Source organism: Hesperophylax consimilis, chromosome 24, assembly GCF_061612785.1.
Source record: "Hesperophylax consimilis isolate HC1 chromosome 24, BYU_Hcon_1.0, whole genome shotgun sequence".
Lineage (NCBI taxonomy): Eukaryota > Metazoa > Arthropoda > Insecta > Trichoptera > Limnephilidae > Hesperophylax > Hesperophylax consimilis.
The window spans coordinates 20,408,123-20,432,873 of NC_142859.1; the positions used below are offsets into that span (position 1 = coordinate 20,408,123).

The window sequence follows — 24,751 nt, forward strand, 5'->3', positions numbered from 1 at the left end:
ATGTGGTAAAGATGTTTGTTTTAAAGATTGAATAAGAAACATCTTTCTTTAAAAATTATGAATATTTTAAGAAAATAAAATAATAATAATAATCGTCCATTTGTAAAATTTAAAAATCTTTCCATTTTGAGATGTTCGCCAGGATTCTAATTTTCCTTAAAATCAATATATTGCACACCAAAACTAAAATTAAATAAATTGCAAGAATAATAAAGACAATTTTTTTTTAAATAATTGGAAAACCATTTCAAATAAAAGATTTAATATTCAAATATGATTAGCTAAAATTTACAATGCAAAATAAATACTGAATTTATTTAATTGGAAAATATTGCTGAGATTACTTCAGTTTTTAAACCCATTCACTCCCAAGCGCACCATATGGTGCGCTAATAATCAATGCCGGGTGAGGCGGTGAAAAGGTTATTAACATTCAAAGGTTTTTTATTATTTATTTATAGCATAGGAAAGATTCATACAAAGATAATTAAAACTAATATTTATATTGGATGTTGCGGATTATAAGCTTTTTTTTTCAATGTTTCTGGCTTTCACCCTTTGAAGGGAGATTTAAAGTTAAATGTTGAAAAAATCTTGACATAATAAATATATTATATTTATGATAAAAACATGTGCATATAATTATTACACACTAAAAAAAAAAACAGAAAACTTAAAGTTAAAATACTTTCCATTTAAATTAATTGCTAGATGATAAAAATGGGATTATGAGTAAGTAAATAAATATATATTTATATGTAAATAGAAAGTTGACTTGAAAAAAATATATACAGTTATATTTCATAATCGAGTCACAAACAGCATAAATAAAGCAAAAATAATTACATAGATAATCAAAAAAGAAAAAAAATCATTCAAAATAAGGTTTTATATAACATGGTTTACAACTGCCGTTTAACCGTCGGTTATGTTTAACCGATGATTATCGGTAATTCATAGTTTAACAATTAGAAGCAATAATAATTGTTATATTTTCTATATAAATTATACAATATTTAACAATGTTCTATTAACAAGGTGTCAACAAGGTTCACAAATCGACAAAATGATAGTATTGTGCTACAATCCTTAACGTCTATCAAATAATTCATAATAGTCATCAAAAAATCAAACTAACCATCAAGGTGTTAAATCTCATCGGGAAAACATCAGATATTTTGAATGCTTCATAATTAAAATTTCACATTAAATAAGTAATATTTTGAACTATAAAATAACTCATATATAAACCGTCAAACTTGTGATATTTATTGCAGTGCATAAATCAAAAATAAATTATAAAACACCCTTGAGGTGATTTTGCACAAAAACGGCGCTATACAAATCATCAAAATATTATTATTATTAAGAAACTAACAAAAATAAGTGGAGTTACAAAAAACAAAGTGTTTTGAAAATAGGATGAAAATAATAAAATGAATAAAAAAAAAATCGAAATAATTAAACAGCATTACAACAGACATCTTGAGTGTTTTGAAAATATGTTTTGGTATATGAAGCGACGGCGTGCTAAAATAATTTAATTGATTTTGACGACCCATCGGGATTAGAAGACACGAATGCAGATGGTGTAAATGGTAACTGAACGCGGCGCCGGGGAGGTTAGACGCGGTTCTCGATCATGTCCACATTTAACTTGTAATACACATATGGGTAGTAGTCAGCTTGGCCAAAACCGAGGCCTGCGATGTCCATGTTCTGAAACAAAAATAAATACATTATACCGGATGTGAGCTGCACCAAAAACAAACTTTACCGAGAAACTATTAACTGACAATATTTGAAAAACTCCTAACTCGATAGACCGCTATAGAACTCTGTCTTGGCGCACGCTTCTTGCATTCATCCTAGACTTTGTTAACACTTACCACTAGACTATTAGAAATCAGTACCCCATAATCAGCATACAAGGAGCAACATACTTTCAGATTATTCATATTTGCACCTAAGCCTACACTTTCAAGTCTTGCGTACAATTCGCCACCCACAAAACAAACAGGCGTACCCATATTTGGAATTTTTTTACGAGAGCCAAAAAACAGTTGTTTTTTTTTGCCAGATTTATGTAGGCACATTATATTTTTATTTACAAGTTTCGCTAATGGAGTTTTTATAAGACTTGTTTTTTTACTCCATTAACAAAACATGTAGATAATAAAAAGTTCAAAATCCAGCAAAATAAAAAAATTGATTTTTGGCTCTCCTAAGATAAGCCTGCTTGTTTTTGTAAAGATTGACTAACCACAGTGACATTACGCAGCCTTGCTTAATAGTTTTGTGATATCAAATTACTTTATAAAATCACCTCTCACTCTAAGTACGCCGGCAGACGAGAGACTTTATTCGCAGTGACAGTTCGATAACTATTCCCCCAACTCATACAAATTCAAAAAAAGTCTACGAACTAAAAACTCCGTATACAGTAATGGATTTTTATTAGAGCGCATATCAAAATAACCAGACTCTAGGCAGAAAAGTAAAGATCGCTAAGTAAAGCAAAGGTTTGCAGCGTAGAACATTGTGGGACTTTTCTGCTCAGTATCTCAATGTTCATTTTTATACGAACCGCTTAGCGCAGCGACACTAAAAATGAGCGAGTTGGGTAAATTATTACACCTTTGTAAAAATGTTTAAAAAACTAAATAGTGTAACAAAATATTCTATGAAAAAAAGTTTTCTTTACCCGATTTGGGTATTTTACGCAGCCAGCTATTTGCGCCATTTTAAAAAGGACTATAATTCGTAAACAGTGTTCAGGACTGTATGGTGATATTACAATACGAGTTGCCTGTTAATTTTTTATTTATTGACAAATCACGGAAAGGGTTACGTTACCTCCCACGCTATGCGCAAATTGGTTTGTTCCCCCTTCCCCGATTGGCAGGTTTATTAATTTGAATGTCTATGGTAACAATAAAATTAAACAGATGCAATGCCAAATGGTCAGGTTAAAACAGTACTTTGCTACGCTCGAGTTAGGAGAGACAAAGTTTTTTTTTATTTAGTAATTTTTTTTTTCAATGTTCTGTTTGGTCATGGAACTCTTTCCAGATAGCATCATTGCAAATTTGGTGTTGGATAACTTACTTCCTGTGCGGAGTTGTGACCTCCGTGGTGGGCGGAAGCGTCCAGGTGCTGGTAGTGCTGCTGCAGCACATCCCGCAGGCGCTTGGAGGCCTTCTTGTTGGGCAGGACCAGAATGGCCTGGAAGTTCACGGGCAGGCCATACCTGGAAGGAGGGCGCCAAGGATTAACACATAGAATCTTACCAAACCACTATATTTAAAAAAAATGCATAATTAGAATTTTTTGTGGAATAGAAGTCCACCAGAAAAAAAATCTTTAAAAAAAAATTGTAACACGAAATATATTTATTCTTAGTATTTCGAATTTTATTTAGGTTAGTCCACGAAAATTGGTCTGTGTTCAGTTCAATTTCGAAGTAAATTCGTAACATTGCATTATTACGAATTTACTTTGAGTATCTATCTGAATTTTGATAGTGCGGCTGCGGAATTCGACTTCTCGGTGGTTCTACTGAATTCAACTAATTAATGAAGAGTGGGACTATGGCATCTCCAATTTGAGAATTTTGTGAGGATGAATGGAGTGTGAAGTTGGGAACGGAAGGAGATGCTGAAGGATGTGGTGATTATTGGAAATGTAACGCACCTGAGGACAGACTCCACAAAGACACGGAGGGCTTTGACGTGGATCCAGGCACAGAAGCACTCGGAGAAGTTCACCTTCAACCACCTGACCAGGGGACCCTAGGGACAAATACATAACATGTTGCATTAGAGATCTTAATTAAGGATGATACGGACCATACATGGATAAAATGGATGCTACAAATGATACGGACAAACGGATGATATGGACGATGATACGAGTGATATGGATGATACAAATGATACATGTACCTCAAATTTGTAATCATCTCCATAATACATTAGTGCATAACCCTATTATTGAGAACATAAATAAACATAATGGATGATATGGATGATACAGATCATGATAAAGATGATATGGATAAACAATATTATGAATGATACAGAACAGATGATTTGGATAATATGGATGACACAAATAATATGGATGATACAAATAATATGGAAGATACAATAGATACGGATGAAATGGATGATATTACTGGTACGGATGATGATACGGGTGAAACGGATGATACGGAAGATACAATAGATACGGATGATACGAATGATACAGAAGATACAATAGATACGGATGATACAATAGATACGGATGATACAATAGATACGGATGATACGAATGAAACGGAAGATATAATAGATACGAATGAAGTGGATGATATTGCTGGTACCGATGATGACACGGGTGAAACGGATGATACGGAAGATACAATAGATACGGATGATACAATAGATACGGATGATACAATAGATACGGTTGATACAATAGATACGGATGATACAATAGATACGGATGATACGAATGATACGGAAGATATAATAGATACGGATGAAGTGGATGATATTGCTGGTACCGATGATGACACGGGTGAAACGGATGATTCGGAAGATACAATAGATACGAATGATACGAATGATACGGAAGATACAATAGATACGGATGATACAATAGATACGGATGATACAATAGATACGGATGATACAATAGATACGGATGATACAATAGATACGGATGATACAATAGATACGGATGATACAATAGATACGGATGATACAATAGATACGGATGATACAATAGATACGGATGATACGAATGATACGGAAGATATAATAGATACGGATGAAGTGGATGATATTGCTGGTACCGATGATGACACGGGTGAAAAGGATGATACGGAAGATACAATAGATACGGATGATACGAATGATACGGAAGATACAATAGATACGGATGATACAATAGATACGGATGATACAATAGATACGGATGATACAATAGATACGGATGATACAATAGATACGGATGATACAATAGATACGGATGATACGAATGATACGGAAGATATAATAGATACGGATGAAGTGGATGATATTGCTGGTACCGATGATGACACGGGTGAAACGGATGATTCGGAAGATACAATAGATACGGATGATACAATAGATACGGATGATACAATAGATACGCATGATACAATAGATACGGATGATACAATAGATACGGATGATACAATAGATACGGATGATACAATAGATAAGGATGATACGAATGATACGGAAGATATAATAGATACGGATGAAGTGGATGATATTGCTGGTACCGATGATGACACGGGTGAAACGGATGATTCGGAAGATACAATAGATACGAATGATACGAATGATACGGAAGATACAATAGATACGGATGATACAATAGATACGGATGATACAATAGATACGGATGATACAATAGATACGGATGATACAATAGATACGGATGATACAATAGATACGGATGATACAATAGATACGGATGATACAATAGATACGGATGATACAATAGATACGGATGAAACGAATGATACGGAAGATATAATAGATACGGATGAAGTGGATGATATTGCTGGTACCGATGATGACACGGGTGAAACGGATGATTCGGAAGATACAATAGATACGGATGATACAATAGATACGGATGATACAATAGATACGGATGAAGTGGATGATATTGCTGGTACCGATGATGACACGGGTGAAACGGATGATTCGGAAGATACAATAGATACGGATGATACAATAGATACGGATGATACAATAGATACGCATGATACAATAGATACGGATGATACAATAGATACGGATGATACAATAGATACGGATGATACAATAGATAAGGATGATACGAATGATACGGAAGATATAATAGATACGGATGAAGTGGATGATATTGCTGGTACCGATGATGACACGGGTGAAACGGATGATTCGGAAGATACGAATGATACGGAAGATACAATAGATACGGATGATACAATAGATACGGATGATACAATAGATACGGATGATACAATAGATACGGATGATACAATAGATACGGATGATACAATAGATACGGATGATACAATAGATACGGATGATACAATAGATACGGATGATACAATAGATACGGATGAAACGAATGATACGGAAGATATAATAGATACGGATGAAGTGGATGATATTGCTGGTACCGATGATGACACGGGTGAAACGGATGATTCGGAAGATACAATAGATACGGATGATACAATAGATACGGATGATACAATAGATACGGATGATACAATAGATACGGATGATACAATAGATACGGATGATACAATAGATACGGATGATACGAATGATACGGAAGATATAATAGATACGGATGAAGTGGAAGATATTGCTGGTACCGATGATGACACGGGTGAAACGGATGATACGGAAGATACAATAGATACGGATGATACGCATGATACGGAAGATACAATAGATACGGATGATACAAAGATACGGATGATACAATAGATACGGATGATACAATAGATACGGATGATACGAATGATACGGAAGATATAATAGATACGGATGAAGTGGATGATATTGCTGGTACCGATGATGACACGGGTGAAACGGATGATTCGGAAGATACAATAGATACGGATGATACGAATGATACGGAAGATATAATAGATACGGATGAAGTGGATGATATTGCTGGTACCGATGATGACACGGGTGAAACGGATGATACGGAAGATACAATAGATACGGATGATACGAATGATACGGAAGATACAATAGATACGGATGATACAATAGATACGGATGATACAATAGATACGGATGATACAATAGATACGGATGATACAATAGATACGGATGATACAATAGATACGGATGATACAATAGATACGGATGATACAATAGATACGGATGATACGAATGATACGGAAGATATAATAGATACGGATGAAGTGGATGATATTGCTGGTACCGATGATGACACGGGTGAAACGGATGATTCGGAAGATACAATAGATACGAATGATACGAATGATACTGAAGATACAATAGATACGGATGATACAATAGATACGGATGATACAATAGATACGGATGATACGAATGATATGGAAGATATAATAGATACGGATGAAGTGGATGATATTGCTGGTACCGATGATGACACGGGTGAAACGGATGATACGGAAGATACAATAGATACGGATGATACGAATGATACGGAAGATACAATAGATACGGATGATACAATAGATACGGATGATACAATAGATACGGATGATACAATAGATACGGATGATACAATAGATACGGATGATACAATAGATACGGATGATACAATAGATACGGATGATACGAATGATACGGAAGATATAATAGATACGGATGAAGTGGATGATATTGCTGGTACCGATGATGACACGGGTGAAACGGATGATTAGGAAGATACAATAGTAATTAAAATTTAGTTATTTTTTTTTGGTTCCTTAATGCTCTCATGCATCCTGTTTAGAGATAATAATAATTGCTGTACATTAACACGTGTTGAATTTTAACTCAATAAATATGCAAACAGCTGGCACAACCAGTCAGTTATCCGACGACATTCGCAAGTTGTGTTTCTTTGAAAATCCTTACATAAGGTACCCCCGAGAGGAAACCGGCATTTACAGTCGATGTCACTGGCGTAGGTGTCCAGTACACGGATGATACAATAGATACGGATGATACGAATGATACGGAAGATACAATAGATACGGATGAAGTGGATGATATTACAGGTACGGATGATACGGGTGAAACGGACGATATGGATGATTTCAACATCTTGTCAATTTCATCAGTGAGAATTCCAACAAATAAATGTAACATACAAACTGCTTCTTCTTGTCGGTGACCAGTTTGGTGATCTCGTTCTTGCCGGCTGCCATCTCCTCCTCGTTGTACACAAAGTCGCGCACAACAAACTTGCGCTCACGGGCATGCAGCTTGAACTCTTCAACAACCTGGAAAAAAAAATGGCAATGAAAAAACAAAATTATAAAAACTTAATTATTTTTAGTGAAAAAAAAAATATTATTCAAATTGTTGATTATCTACCACTCTGGCCCCCTGGCACAACACATCGATAAAGATTATGTCAGTAATTGTATGAGCAAGACTGCAGATCGTCAACATGATAACAACCGTTATCGTTGACTAAATATGGTTAAATTAGTCAAAGTTGAATGTCTTTAGGGGACCAGAGTGTTAGGAAACTGGATAAAACAGAACAATAACAAAATATAACATGTTAAGTAGGTTAGGTTAAGTGAGGTTAAGGAGAGAGAGAGAGAGCACCCGGAGTGAGACATTCCAAAGTAAACGGACCAGAACCTAGATGAACTAGGCAACTACTCAATTTGGACAGTGAACTCACTGAGGGAACTAACAGGACACTGCCAACTCAGAAGACATATGCAGAAATTGGGAGTGGAAAACACCAACAGATGCAGAAAATTAAAAGAGAACCATAGACATATGAATATTAGTAGACCTGCCCTAAGTGATTAAAAGCGTATTATTCCCACTCCCCATACCGGTTCCATTGGAACCGGCTGGGCTGGCGTATGGCCTCAAGTGAAATTTGAAAACGTGACGTCATCATTCTTGTGCGAACTATGGTCGAGGCATCATCGGTTCATTTTACGAAATAACACGGCAAAATGTTGACTTGTACTATGAAAACTTGTAAAAATAGATGTGAAAAAGAGAATAAACCCAATTGTCGTATTACATTCCATATATAAGCATTATTTTACTTTATTTTAAGCATATTCACATCGTATAATATAGATCAGTTTTAGAAACATATTATACTATCATATCGAGAAACGTCTGGACGCGAAACACAAAGCTGGTTGGTTGCTGGGAAGTAAATTATGAACATTTATAAAAGTGTCTTAACTAAATACTTCAACGAAATATTCGACTCTGAAAATACAACCGAATTTTTTTGCCGAATTTGGACTTCGCAAATTTGTTCATAACGTGGCGAGTAATTTGCGCTCCCATGTAAAAATGTCTATTCATTCCAAAGCAGATTTTACTTTTAAGAAGTAAATGGTGATATTATAATGCGAGATGCCTATTTACTGTCAGATTGATTTATTGACGAATCACAGTCAGCCTTACGCCCTTCGTTCTTCAACAGTTGATTTTACCCTCGCCATTATCTTCTCGTCTATTAATTCCTATGTCTGTGAAGAGAACCCAATTCACTTATAATGCCAATGTTCCGCCCTGATGGGAACAAGGCTCAGATACCTGGGAAGACACATTGTGAAACCAGGAGACAGCCAATTATTCAATGACAACCCTGGTGAACTTTACCAAATCAGGTTACTGTTAAAGGTCATGACCTGAGTACTCCGTCTCCGCTTTAATAAATAAATAAACAAATAATAATAGGTTAGGTAAGGTTGGTTTCAGTTAGTTTAGGTTTGGTAGGGTTAGGTTGGAGTTGTTTGTTATTTTTCTTCACTTTTCTTCAATGTTCTGTTTCATCATGGAACCATTGTAGTAGTAAGATCTCACCTTCTTGAAGAGGCTGACGGTGTACAGCGCGTAGTCTCCATCTTGATGCACCAGCTGGGTGGAGCGCGGCACAATCATGTCCGTGATCTTCTCGTAGTTGATGTTCCAGTCGTTCACCATGGCTCTATTATATGCAAATGTTAGGGTGAGTAAAGAAGAAAATAAAGTTAAGTAAAAATAAAACATAATAGACTTTCAGACACATCCGTGTAGTGAATTAAAAAATGTATTCATAATAAGGTATTTCAATTAATAGGCAACACTTTTTATGAATTTTAAACAATGTACTCATAACTTTTGAGTAGATAAACAAACATACAATAAACAGAAAGGAAAAAAAAAAAAAAATCACACCGTTTTTCCATAAATCAACATTAACCGAGTGAGAGAGTGAGTTTTGAGAGTGTTCAAAAGGGTGTAATATTTTTACCTGAAATATTTCCACTTTTTTGAATTGTATTCAGAATGTATTATAAAAAATCTTTTTTTTTTAAATACATATCTTTTATTTATGAAAAAACACCCAATAAAAAAAATTACCTTTTATTTTTAATTAATTGAATATTTCATATCATAATAATTAATTATGGAAAACAATGTCAAGCAAATGGCCACCTCTGAAACTTCTGCAGCAATTGATTTGTTTAAGATAATTATGTCAAGCAAATGGTCGCCTCTGAAACTTCTGCAGCAGTTTTTTTTTTTTTTTTTTTTTTTTTTACAGTATTACCGCACAAGAGTCCCAACTGCTCCCGTCTGGAGCCAGTGAGACTATGGCATCCCTAATTGGGGTATGTTGTGAGGCTGAGGGTATTGGGGAGGGGAGGGAGATGGGGAAGAGGAAGGTGGGGAAGTACCTGGCTATTCAGATCTGGTCACCAAACACGGCTAAAGCCATTTCAAGCAACGTTTCAATTCTGAATGGTGGTCTTACACCAGGGCGATACTGAGAGTATCTTCCACTCTGGAACGTGCCGCAAATATACTATATATTATTTTTAATTAATTAATTGTGAAATAACACAAATTAATCAAATAAAATTTATTTGCGCACGCCGGGTTCGAACCCGCGACCTTCGGATCTGTAGTCAAAAGCGTATACCACTAGACCACGCCGGCCGTCGAGTTGATTTGTTTGAGATAATTATGGAAAATGATGTCATGAAAAATTCTATTTGTTACATTCACTAGATTGCATTTACATGACTGTCAACATTTGCGAAGAATTTGGGCCTTACCCATATTTCAAGTGCTGACCGTACAAGCCACCAGTTTCAAAGTGACTTGACTTGACGGTCACTCTAGGCCTCTTGCTGCCATCTGTGGTTGAGGTTTTAAAACGATTTTCGGTGTGAACATAGACGGATATAAGGCGCGTGATTTGAATGGATAAGGGCTCAATTGCACCAGTCACATGTTTAAAAGCCACGAGGTGCATCATCTTCCTTTAGCATGTCTCTCTTCAATCTTCCACTGAATCACTTGGGTAATCTTACATATATCTGACGTACCTCGTGATGTGACCAAGATATTGGAGTTTTGGGCAATAGATCAATAATATTTTATCTGGTGAATTTGTGGTTAAGAAATTGTAACTTACTTAGGAATGATGACCAAAAGGGTGGTGAGATATTCACTGTCGTGGACGAAGTGCTCCTTCTTCACCAGATCTGCCAGATTACGTGTCAGCAAACTTCCTCTGGATAATTTAAAAAAAGCATGTTAACAAATGAATTAAGATACAATAAAAATAAATCAGGGATAAGTTATTAGGGAAACAACTGCAGGAGTGGAGGTGTTTTCTAGAGGATACCAGAACACTCCTAGGATTGCAGCGCTGATAAAAGTAAATTGGTTATTATCAGTATTCTAGTAAAAGGTTTTAGACTCACGTTTGCTTCTTCTCCAGGTTTTGCAGATTTCCCTTCAGGTTATTGTAGGCCTGGGACTTGCTCTTCAAATCAGCGTCAATCTGGCCCACCTAAAAGAACAATCAATTTATAAATCACACTATTCATTTCCCACTGTCAACGAGGGTAACCAAAATCTCTGAAATTACTATCCTCATCAGCTTAAACAGTGATTTATTGCACAGCATTTCGCCGCGATATCTCGAATGGATGATGCGTCTGGTATTTACGAATACGCAAACGGGACGGTAAGGTCCGAGGACTAAAAGCAAATGACTAGGGACCACAGTCAATCGAGAGCATTTGTGGATAAGGCCAAATCCCATGATGATCAAATATTATTTACCTGTTTGCTGATAATGTCGGCAATGTTCCTCAAACTCTGCTTGATGGGATACTTGGCCATGTCCCATTGGAAACGGGTGATGTAAGATGGCAGATCACCTACAAACACACGGTTAGTTAGTACAGCCAGGCCACAATGAAACAAATCAACATACAAACACACAACGAAATTGTGACAGACTATAATTTATTATAAATATATATGGTGTCCGAAAACTCGTAGTTCAAGCGGGAAACTGGTGAATCTAAATCACATTTGGGGTCAATTTTATGGTATACCTTTTTTGGTTTGATCTTTCGAGTTTACAAGTAAATCAAGTGTTGGAAATTATTTAGGTCAAATTTGAAAAACATTGGTCACTAAAGGGATATCAGCTGTTTAGTATTTTTTTAAATGCTCCAAAAGTTTTGTAACCCTTTAGTTTGCTGAACAAAATGGAGAAAGTTAAAAAAAAAAAAGCTTAGATTAAAAAAAATTAAGTTTTTTTGGATTCTCTATGTGATGTAGATTCATCAGTTTCTCGCTTGTATTACGAGTTTCCAGACACCGCGTACATATGTAAACATATAAAATGACAGAAAAAAAAGTAAAATAAAATAAAAAAGCAACATCGGAAATAGCGTAGCATAGATTTAAAGCAAAAGCTTACATATTAGCAAAACCATGGAATCAAAATAAATTTACAAAAAATTGTGTCATACAAACACTTCTCTGTGTGCTAAAATAATATCCACTAACCAAAATTAACCCTTTTATAATTATTATCGATCTAATCAACAAAAAATCTTTTAAAGTGATTTTTTTTGTAGAACCTTAACTCTTTGTACTCCGTTGTCGCCGCAGCCGCAGGAAACATTCTAACAACTCCGATGGCACCGCAGCGGCGACATGGGTATACATTTTATTGTTTAAAAAATAAAAGGGTCCTATTACAGGTATACACATGATTCTATTCAGTTGTATACAGTAGCCACTTACGATTGGTTGTTCTTTTTGCTCTGTTTTTCATACATAACAATAAATATGCATTAATTTTATTTGAATATTTTTTACTGTGAAATAAATATTGTCACTCCATCAGAGACCAGGCTCAATGGAAAATTAGATATTTTAAGAAAAGGTCCCAAACGGAACCGTGTGGTATACTCGAAAAGGGCAGTTGAAGGTGGCAGCCGGGAAACCAGAGAGTACTGTGACACGTATCTTAACAAGCCATGTATGCAATTGGGCGACTGCTTTCTAAAATACCACACGTAAAAAATTATAATGATTAGAATATGCAATTTTTATTTTATTAACAATCTTATATGATAATAAACATATATTTCTTAACATAACTATATCATTTTATTTACTGTCTCACCAAAAAATATTTTTTTAAATTTTCTAAAAATATCATAATTTCACATTCTTACATTACACTCTATGGAGTAGCTGGAATACCATATAAAAAATAATTTGGAGTACAAAGGGTTAATTCACAATTATTTTAGAGCTAGTTTATAAGCAAAACCCTTTACGTCTTGGAATAAAAAACCTAAATGTTCAAGAATGTTTCATAATTGAATTTATTTGGATGACAAAAGGTTCCCATAATGGACTATCCTTGTTTCATATGCCATTGTCTTTTATATAATACATCAAAGTTTGCTACGGCAGATCGGCCCTCTGAGACTAAGGATGGGTTTTTTCACAGAATTTGAACAATTCATCAAATTTAAACGTTAATTTTCAAGTTCTGTGAAAGTCCTATTCAAGTTCTGTTATTATATATATATAATAAAAACGGTAGTTGAAAAAATCTTTCATAGAACTTGAAATTTGAAGAATTGTTCTAATTCTCTGAAACAACCCGACCTAAGAGACTAAAAGATAAATTTGGTTTATAAATATGAAATACGCGTGGAGAAATAGGAGACAATGTTTGTATGAAAAGAGCCATATGTGCATAAATTAGTAATATCTAGATAGGCAAAACAGTACAATCAGGACAGATTTAAAACTGCTGTAAAATAGAGCAAACAATGATAAAGATGCAAACGGAAAAAACGCAGATAAAATTTATGATTTGTTCTTAGTGTCATAGAAAGTGGAAAACAATACCAATACTGTAGGGAACTTTTTTACTGTCAAACATAATTTGTAAATCGAGGGCTTAAAGTTAAACAATGTTAACTAAAAAAAAAACACTAATAATTCTAGGTCTTAAAGTCAAACAATGTTATCTACAACAACAAAAAACACACCAATACTAATTTTTGGTATGTCTTTTTGTAGATAACGTTGTTTGACTTTAAACTCTCAAATTATTTATATTTTTTTTACAGATATATTTGACTTTATCGCCTATAAGTATTCATGATTTTTTAGATAACGTTGTTAGGGTTTAAGCCCTCGATAATAATAATGTTGTAGTGTTCTGTTATTTTGTGTTAACATTGTGTAATATTCAAGGGCTAAAGAACACAGTGGTCTATGGCAGAGACAGGCCTATGCGATGCTTAACCTCCGTATTTGTACAGCAAATACAATGGTGTATTATTGTACATCTATCTAATAATGTATATATACACAGGAATACATACATGGTCATGGGGTATTCCATGTAGCTTATACCTTAGACCTTTCAAACATAAATTTCATGGTAATTTTATTGTAATCAAAAACCACGAAAATGTAAACAAAATTCAGCTGATGGCGTGCAATCTTGCCAAATTTCAAATAAGCAACCCTCGCCAAAGTTAAATAAAATTAAAATTTAGATTTGGGTCGGTCGATCATTTTACACAACCTGCGTCACGACCCACTGGCGAAGTGATTGGATACTTTTAAAAATAGAAAGATACACCGATGCGCTGCCACCATTGATCTACCACCAGATGGATAAATTTTGTAGACCGGGCGTCTCAAGTCTCATTCTCGCAACACAGAAATAGAGATGGTTAATCTGATATGAACTGTCACTATGATTCAATGGTTGGAACCGCAACGACAGCCTATTTCAGGAATCTACCATCACTATTTCTTTATTGCGAGAATGAGATTCGAGAGGCTCTGACTACAAAATTAGCACCTCTATGGTTACTCACAAAGCCCATCCATGTTAACACCTGAGCTGTAAGCTCATCGATCAAATGAAGAATCTTTTCTTTAAACGTGACCCGATCGATCCATGGTGGTTGGTGATTGGGTTAAAATTATGACGTCGATTTTTATTTTTGTTTTGTTTCAATACAATTTTTTTTATATAATATAAATTATAAGATTGAAAGAAAATTCATATGTTTATCTTAGTCCTCCTAACTCGGGGTTCCTGTTCTGTTGCAAACTAGGTTGAAATTAAATACCGATGAAAGTAGATAATAATATAAACATATTGAAAAAACTAGTAAATTTATTTGATTTGTCCAAAAGGCCACTTTAGGCCAAAACAAATAAATGTTCTCTCATACGTCATTGTATAAAAATATTGTAGCCTGGATTGCCAACTAAAGTATCAGCAATTAACTTTCGCCCCATCAACTGAAATAATATAGAACTTTACCAACGATTTTACTTTGTAAACTAAACACTGTAAGTCAATAAAAAACCAATTGTTTGCTACCTGTCCTGTTCCTACCAGTCATTCCCAAAATGGCCTATATCGACCCTCGGGAGGGAAATTTCGACCAGCATGTAAATGGGGGTCCACGAGAGTGGAACTTCCATATTTTTCAAATTTGCAACCCCCCCTCTCGTAGAATTGAAAATACTGTGGGCAATTCTCCTCCAAACATATTCTTACATCTAGGGAAATAAAAAATTTTGGCCATACCATCACTGGGGTCTACCCAAAACAGAAAAAAATCAGCATGTGGTCTACAGGACAAAAAAAAGTTTGGAAACGTTTGCTTTACAGTCACAGTAAATTTCAACCCGTGCTAGATGCATTCTCCAAAAGAGCCACATACAGCACGCATTTCACAAATCTAATTAGATTAATGGCCCTCAATAGTAGATTTCTTTTCAAATTCTACAGTGTGAATGAACATTCGAGTCGGCCAGGTGCCAACTCGGTTGGCTTCAAACGCAATAATACCAAAAGAAAACGGACAATAGCAACAACACGAAGAAAACGGTAATCATTTCATGCACGCACAGTTCAACGGAACGCTATTACCAACATACGAAGGCCACAAGTTAATGTAGCCTATACCACCAGCTCAGAGATTATTGTTGCGCGAAGAGTCTGTCCGGAACATAGATATTTTTAAAACCTTCCCAAGTAATTCGCTACTATCGAGGACCATTAATAACTAAAAAGGAATGTAACTATTCATCAGTATTTCAATGTCTTTCAAAACAACCAAAGCCACAATCAGTCGTAAAATAAATACATCAAAAGGTGTGACATTGATTTCAACGGCAATGATACAATGGCTGTGCTATAATAATTATATAATAAACATACAATAATAGTGTGTTCAGTGACGGCATAATAACATATCGGGGATAAAGCTATGTAGTGCGCGCAAAAACAGTCAACTTTGAAGCATATTATTTCTTAGCCAACAAGTTAAATCAAGCAGTACTTTCGGGATCGAAACTTAATTATTGCACCAGCAACTTACAAAAATATTTTTATCACATATTTTTTAAATGCCATTGAAACGGGGTTCTTTCGTAATTATTTCGATGTCAGTATAAAACTTATCGACAAATCGTCATAAATGAATCAAGTAATTGTAAGAGTAATCATCTTCTGTGTGATAAATTAAGCCTAATGTTATAAAACATCATAGAGTGAAACCAATTAATGCAATTAGTTGTTATAATTTATAGTCAACTGACATTGGTTATATTTCAGACAATTGCTAAATCAAAAGGATTGGTGTTTTGCTGTAAAACATTGAATACTATAAAGACAATGTTATATAAAGAGAGGTTACAACAGAGCTCTCAGCAGTGGGACCACAATTTGTTGTTAATCAATCGGAAATCTTATTAAATTTTGTATTTTCAATGATTTCCGGAAGATGCAAATAAAATTTGCACAATTACCTAATTCTGCCAGATGGATTAAATAGAGGTATTACAGTACATATATTGTTATAAAAACGTCAATGATTGAACAAACTAATTATTTGAATTCATTGATTGATTGAACAAATTCATTGATTGATTTACCAAACTCATTTTTGAATAAATGAACTAATTGATTGGTTGAAAAAATTCATTGATTGATTTAACAAACTTTTTTTTGATTGAGTGAACTAATCGATTGATTGGTGATTGATTGAACAAATTTATTGATTGATTTAAAAATCTTTTTGATCGAGGGAACTAATTGATTGATTGAACAAATTCATTGATTGATTTTACAATCTTTTTGATCGAGGGAACTGATTGATTGAACGAACTCATTGGTTGATAGAACAAACTCATTGATTGATTGATTGAACATCGATTGATTAAACAAACTAATTGATTAATTGAAAGAACTCATTGATTGATTGAACAAACTCATTTATCGAACTCAGTGAATGATTGAATGAACTGTAGTGTTAATTGATCAAATTCATTGAATGATTGAACAAACTCGTTTTTTGATGGAGTGAACTAATCGATTGATTGAAAAAACTCACTGATTGATTGAACAAAGTCATTGATTAATTGTGTGAACTCATAGATTAATTGAGTGAACTCATTGATTAATTGAGTGAACTCATTGATTGAATGAACTCATTGATAGTTGAACAAACTCATTGATTGAGTAAAGCCAATGATTGATTTATTGAGTGAACAATCTCGTTGATTTAGCAAACTCACTGATGTCTTGATTGATTCAACAAAATTATTTATTGATTCAAAAGAGCAATAAAAAAGTACGACTCCCGAAAGCACTGCACCATTCAACCGTATAACCTGGCTCTAGCGGGTGAGAGACGCCCGGGGGAGAGGGGAGGTTTGCCACCTCTTCATTGGTCCAGTGGAACGGAGAGCCCCGCCCACTGCTGGTGCTGTCTCGCTCCTGTTCCTCCCTCCAACGCTCTCTCTCCCTCTCCCCCCCCTGGCTACCAAAGGCCGAGTCGCTGAGGGGTGTGACGGACCCGGAACGCGTGTCCTCTGCCACATTGCTGTCTGTACTCTCGTTGGGAGCAGTACAGCAGAATTTATGTCATGTCTTCTTCTTCCTGGTATTGGGGCACTCTTTCACCTTTATCGGCGGCGGCGAAATCGAGTGATGAACGTCCGAATCCATCACGGAAAATCGCTGGATGCTCTCCATGGATAAACGCTTTTCTTCCTTGTCTTTGCATTTCGATTTGGCGGAAAGTGGCGGGTCTAGGTCTGTCACTTTCAGTTGGTTAAAAGGAGGTGAAAAATAATAGTGTTAGTAACCGAAAACCATTAATTAATACTAACCGAAAACTATTAATACTACCCCAAAAGATTTAGTTAATACTAACCAAAAACCATAGATAATAGAAACAATGGGAGATACAACATAAAAGCATGTTACAACCGAGCTACACGTACTATCAAATCAGCTATGCAATTAAATTTTTGCATTTGATGTGTAGATACTAAAAAAAGGTGGGGTGTGCCGTTGTCTATAGATGCAATTTGCAGTAGTGTGGGTGTAATAACGAAGTTGGCGAAACTTTTGTGTGGTTTCACTCTAACCCATTCACACCCCATCTCCCTTGTTTCTTTTATCTAACATTAATGTATTTTGTATTAGCAAGAAATGGATTCACCTAAATTTCGCAGATGATTTGATAGAAAATGCTATATTTTGGAAAACATTTTATCAAGTTTGGGCGATTAAATTGAATTGTGACGAAAACAAAAATGTTAAAACAAATAATAAGAAAAGGGATAAAAAACAGAAATGAGATGACAATACCAAAATAAAATGAGTTAAAAAAAGCTTAAGATTTTATGCTTATGAAATAAAAAGTAATCATAAATGATTAATTCATATTTCACCATCTAGATTTCATGATAACTTTGTTAAAATAATAAAGCACTATTTTGTGAGAAAACATGAATTATTTTTAGAGACTGATTTATTAACTCATAAATTGTTTGAACGGCCCAAGGTAAATGAAAACCTCTGACCTTAGGAAAAAAATCAATATCTATACGAGACCTTCAACATAACCTCGTAGCAAAATCGATATAGTACTGTGTATATAAATTTTCGACCACAATCATAATATGTATCACAAATCAAAATTTCATATTTTGAAGAAATAATTTTTTTTTTTTTTATAGATTCAGATTTTTATAGATAAAGATAATAAGAACCGAATCTGTTTCAATTGACTATAATACCTTGATAGCTCGAAGCTTTCAAGGATTTTTTTTTTTTTCATTTCAATCGGTTTTGATACAAATTCAGATAGTATAAAAAATAATATAAACAAATCATAAAATGAATCAATAAAAAGCTGTAAATTATAATAAAATAATATAATAATAGTAAGCAATGAGGGAATGTAAATAATTAAGAACAGTGGCGTGCAGTGACTGTCCAACAGAAATCAATAATATTGAGAAATTTGCAAATAAACTTTTGCATGTTTTTTTCTGATGATTTGCATTGAGATTTAGCTGGAGTTTGCTCATGTTCAAACACAGTTATTCTACTAAAACTTCATGCAAAAAGTGTGAGAATAATTATAATTTTGCAAAAAAAAAATTTTTTTTTTTCATTTCCATATATCATTGCACACCATCGGTTTGAGGGTAAAAGCATACTATAAGACATGAACAAGAGTGGTTTAGCACACAATGTGAGCGGATTAATGCCGGAAATATAGATGGTGCTCCTAGAAGATTATAAACAATGGGGTCCCCCTAGTCACGATGTTGCTCATGCCTAACCGGAGCTACTATGTATATTACAGAAGGGCCACTCTAGGTCAACACTCCGGAATAAGGTGGCAGTGAGAGAACTTCTCAAAATGAGTTGGCAGTCTGGCTTACAAACCAAATCTCGGTCCGTCCTTTGCCCCAGCAACAGTGTTAAATAAGAATTTAACTTTTCACATATCAAGGACTTAATTTAAAAAAAAGTTATTTAAAAAAAACATAAAAACAATTCTGACATAAATTCAAACATTTTCTACAATAAAAACATTCCAACAATTTTAGGGCAAAATCAAACAATAATATCTAAAAAAAAAAAAAAACATACCAATGGTATTAATTATTGGTATGTCTTTTTGTAGATATGTAACAGTGTTCAATTTTAAGCCCTCAAATTATTTGTATGTCTTCTTGTAGATAACATTGTTTGACTTTAAGCCCTCGAATTATTGGTATGTGGGTTTTTTGTAGATAGCATATTTTGACATTAAGCCCATGATATAATAATTACCATCATACAATGAAATAATATTTGGAGCACCTTCAACCAACAATAATACTTTGGTATATTTCTTTCTACGACGTATGAATATTTAATGCTGATCCTCTGATGATAGATGAAAATCATTGCCAGTACATAATAAAATAATCATATTTCATTAATCCGTTGAGTACCTCATCTCCCTGTGGGGTTACGGCATTCGTAGTCTAGCAAAACTGTAACTTTTTTGAGCACGGCGACATCTAACCAATAAGCCTTGTTGAACTGCTTGTAGTACGCCAAGTTCCAATATTCCCAATCAACATTCCCGTCCATAAAGACGAAATTGCATATCTTTTTTCACTGCTCATTTACATGCCCGTATACAAGGCTTCAGTATTTCAAAATATGGCCCTAACTCAGGAAAGGTTAATCAGTACTCTGTTTCCAAATAACTTTGAAGACGGTACCTACCAGCGATAAAGCCATAAAGTTAATTTCCTTATTATGGCAACATTACGTTTCCAACACAACGGTCCGTCAATCCGCTGACCATTTCATTATGATTTCATTCTTGATTTCTCCTTCGTCTCGACTGATTGTGCCCTTTAGAATACCGTCTACATTCTAGAATCGTCCATGTAAAATTTATTGTCGCGTATAACAATGTGTTCAAATAAACTCAGTGAATTTCAATATTCTTTTATTAAAAACAACCTTCTGATATTGAGAGTCCTTTAGGATCTGTTTTACCCACAAAATAAGTAATAATCCTAAAACTTGTAAAGTGCAAAAATATTATGTGCTTGAAATCCAGACTATTAGAACTGTCATCAAGTTCAATGTTATAAGTTAATCATTATAATTACTATCAATTTAAAAAAATATATATGAAACAAAATATAGGGTTTTCCAATAAGAGGTGTTATTTTGATATTCAAAGATAAATGCCATTTTCTAATATAAATGATCGAATGTTTATTTCATTATAAAGAGGAAGGTATGCCGTTAATAGTGAAAAATAATATCAGTCAAATGACCACCACGACCACGCCTACAGGACCATATCCTTTTCATGAAATTTTCGATAACCAAATCGCAAAGTGGCTGCTTTATGTCCTCGATAGCCTCACGAATTTCATCTTTGAGGTCTTCAATCGACGCTGGGCTGTTGGCGTAGACCTTCTCTTTCATGTGGCATCATTTTATAGCCGGAATTAAATACACATAACACCTCTTATTGGAAAATATAAGACCTATATAAGACCCTATATAAGACACAGCAGGCCACTGTTTAATGCACTAATCCCAGTGATTGATTGTTGGAGAATTTGAATTATTTGACAAACTTTTGATAACAGTACTTATACTTATTAACTGGGCATAACTGAAATGCCAGTCACTATGCGTGTTGTGCCATTCATTTGATATTGGATGATATCATTTCAAAACTAAGAAGTCTGTACACATATATATGAAGAATAGTATCTGTGGGTTAGTTGTTTATACAAATCTACAGTTTTATTCCGAGACTGATAAAATTTTGTACAATTGACCTACAAAACAAGAGGAAGGTCACTGTCTACATGAGATATATACAAAAAAAACTTCCCATATCCCATCTTTCCCACCCCTCAAAACAGAATAAAGGGGAAAGCCGGGGACTAAAGCTACGAGGATAATTTGAAAAATTTCCGGTCTCATCGACATAAAGTAGAAAAAAAATTCTATCGCCGTCCGATAGATGGTTTTGACATATGTAAACTTCAAGTCATTCTTGATCATTACTTTGTCTATAGCACTCTTCCAGCTGACATTGTCTGTCAACAATGGAGGAATTTGAGTACCGCGCAGAGATAAAATTCCTTCATTTGAAAGGCAAGAAGACTCGGGAAATAAAAGATGAGTTAGACTCTGTCTCCCCTTCATTTACAACGGTCAAACTGGTCAAGTTTTAAATGTTTTGAATATATTTCATTACTGTCAATGAATATTCCAAACTAAACATTCAGCAGAATTTTTGCAACAAATGGTAACCGTCGATGAAACCTGGGCACAAAGACCAAACAGTCAACAAATATGTGTTTTTCTCAAAAAGACTGGAATCTTTTCAAATTTCCCCCATAGTATTACATACAAATTAATTTTAAAATAATTATAATAAAATTTCATGTTATTTTTATACATTTTGCTATCATATATCTAATAGTCTAAAGATGTGCGTATTTTCAAATTCACAACATCAAACTTAACAATATCTAAAAATTAAATACAACACTCAGAAATTTTTCATTGCTTACACAAGGGTATCAGTACATAACTGAGATTGTCTGATAAAAGTGTTAATATTATATTATTTAAATAAATTTTACAAATAATTTCAAACAATTATTTTAAAATAGAGATAAGATAATTTATCAAGAATTGAAACACGATATAAAAACTGATTTAATTATTGTAAATTACAATATGTAATTGGGTTAAATAGAGGTTATTTAAATTGACTAGATTAATATATAACACAAGCAGTTATACAGAACAACAAACATTTATTTAAAACTCTAGGTTTATTTTCGAAGCCAAATCTATATAAAGTCATTTGTTATATGTATTTATTATGTGCATTGCAGAACAAATTTCTAATGTATTTTTTGTAAAAAGCATCGACTAAATAAGATTACATAATTCGTGGGTCGGGTCGTGTCTTTACACAGCCAACAATAAATAGCAAGAAAAAAATATATATTACATAGGTAGTCAATATTGAATCTTTCATTATCCTTATTTTGTATGGAATATGACAGGAACGTGGAGTCCTGCAATTAATTGGTAACTAAATACGCTAAAGGTTGAAGTCCGAGTTCGCAGCTAACAAAACGTCATTTTTCAAATTTCTTCTTCGGTCAATGGTTGATTTTTTTAAATTACTCACGTTTGAAAGCAAACAAAAATGGGATTTGATTATCTTGGCACACAAAATATGTCTGTGCAAAAAAAAGTCAAAAGTGAACTGTAGTTTATGTGAAACGGATGAATGTCAGTTTAATCTCATTGTACGAGTGTCGAATCATTTAACCCTCATCTGAATGCGGCTTAATTTGCAAAATACAATAAGAACTTTAGCAAGAAAAAAGCTCCTCGGGACATCATTTTTAAATGAGCAGTTTCTCAGTTTGATTGGTGGAAGCGGCCATGAGTATCATTAGATAATATATTAGAATCTTTACTGATTTATAAGTAGACCGGTCAGTGGTTGAGTGGGCATAGCGCTTGGGTCTCACCCGAGCGTCGCGTGTTCGATTCCTCGGCTGGCTAAGTCCTCCATCACAACACAAGCAACATTTTCGGCTTTCTGTGGTGGTAGTAGGAGATTTTCAAACATTGTTGGGTTATTCGTAACCTGGGAATGTTTGTCTTTCTTTTTAAAAAAAAAAAAAATAATAATATTATGTTGGCTGGTGATGGAACATACAAAATGTAACGAAAGTGCGACTGAAGTCTTATATGAGAGAGACGGCATGAAACAAGAGAACTGTGGGTATATAAAAAATTTGCATGGTTGTCCGGTCTTGTTTCATTGCCACCAATGTTACCCCTAAGGTGTGCGCCAATGCGACCACACATATGTTACAAATTATCCGCACACATGTTTTCAGATAAGAAAGGAACGTGTCACCAGATTTTGATGTTATTCATAACCTACATATTTATCGATCAATTAATTTGGGGTACATTATTGACTACTTAATTTTATCTATGCATGATTGTCCTTATTTGCGCATTCGTCTCTTTCTTTCTTTAACATCTTGCACAGATAAGTTGATGTGCCACAAACACATTGAAAAAAATTAGAGGGAACATTGATTGTCACTTGTCTTATTCTGCCATGCTTACAATTTGTGAGTTTACCAACATCAAATCACGACCCACAAATTGCTCTAGTCATTTTCTAATACAAAATCACTTACAATCATGCTTAAAAATTATAACTTACTTCAAGTATTGCTTTTGTCTAACACCTTATCATAATAAATATCATTCTCGGATTTTGCATGTGTAGTAATCTAAAAACACACGGAGTTACGTGGGCAGTAATAGCTATTACTGCATGTATTATTTAGCGCACTAGAGCGAAGCAAGCGACAACATGTGGCAAATCATAAATAATTGATGATGAAAAACCAATAGACAAAAATTAAAATATAAAACGGAAATAAACACAAGGCAAATAAAAAGAAATAAATAAAAATACCTACCTGCGGCAAAATTATCATTGAAATAATATTTTTATAGTGAAATATTACTAAATAAAGGACTTAAGTCAAGATAAATTCATCTATTTAATTAATATTCCTAACTAATCAAATTAAAACTGTGCTAAATTTGGACTTTTTAACAAGTTCTCTTAATTTGTTAAAATATTTTTACTGTTTAATTACAATACATAATATACTTGACCAGAAGGTTTAAAAAAATGTATTGGAGAGGGTGAGAATAAAGTTATTTAATTTAATCCAGCTATCATTCAAATAGAATTAAATTTGAGGCATAACCAGTTGAACGGTGGCTACCCACATTT

General features: G+C 34.1%; 1 protein-coding gene across 1 annotated transcript in view; it reads right to left on the bottom strand.

Annotated features, from left to right (window-relative positions):
• Nucleotides 1-1,529: 1,529 nt before the first annotated feature.
• Vha44 (V-type proton ATPase subunit Vha44) overlaps nt 1,530-24,751 on the bottom strand; it is a 29,567-nt gene continuing 6,345 nt past the window's right edge. Inside the window, exons 5-12 of the mRNA XM_089646548.1 lie at nt 11,835-11,932; nt 11,471-11,559; nt 11,179-11,277; nt 9,579-9,702; nt 7,877-8,008; nt 3,694-3,791; nt 3,109-3,250; nt 1,530-1,719 (exon numbers count right to left, since the gene is read on the bottom strand). Coding sequence (XP_089502674.1) covers nt 1,624-1,719; nt 3,109-3,250; nt 3,694-3,791; nt 7,877-8,008; nt 9,579-9,702; nt 11,179-11,277; nt 11,471-11,559; nt 11,835-11,932 — 878 coding nt within the window. The 3' untranslated portion in view covers nt 1,530-1,623. The remainder of the gene's footprint in view (nt 1,720-3,108; nt 3,251-3,693; nt 3,792-7,876; nt 8,009-9,578; nt 9,703-11,178; nt 11,278-11,470; nt 11,560-11,834; nt 11,933-24,751) is intronic.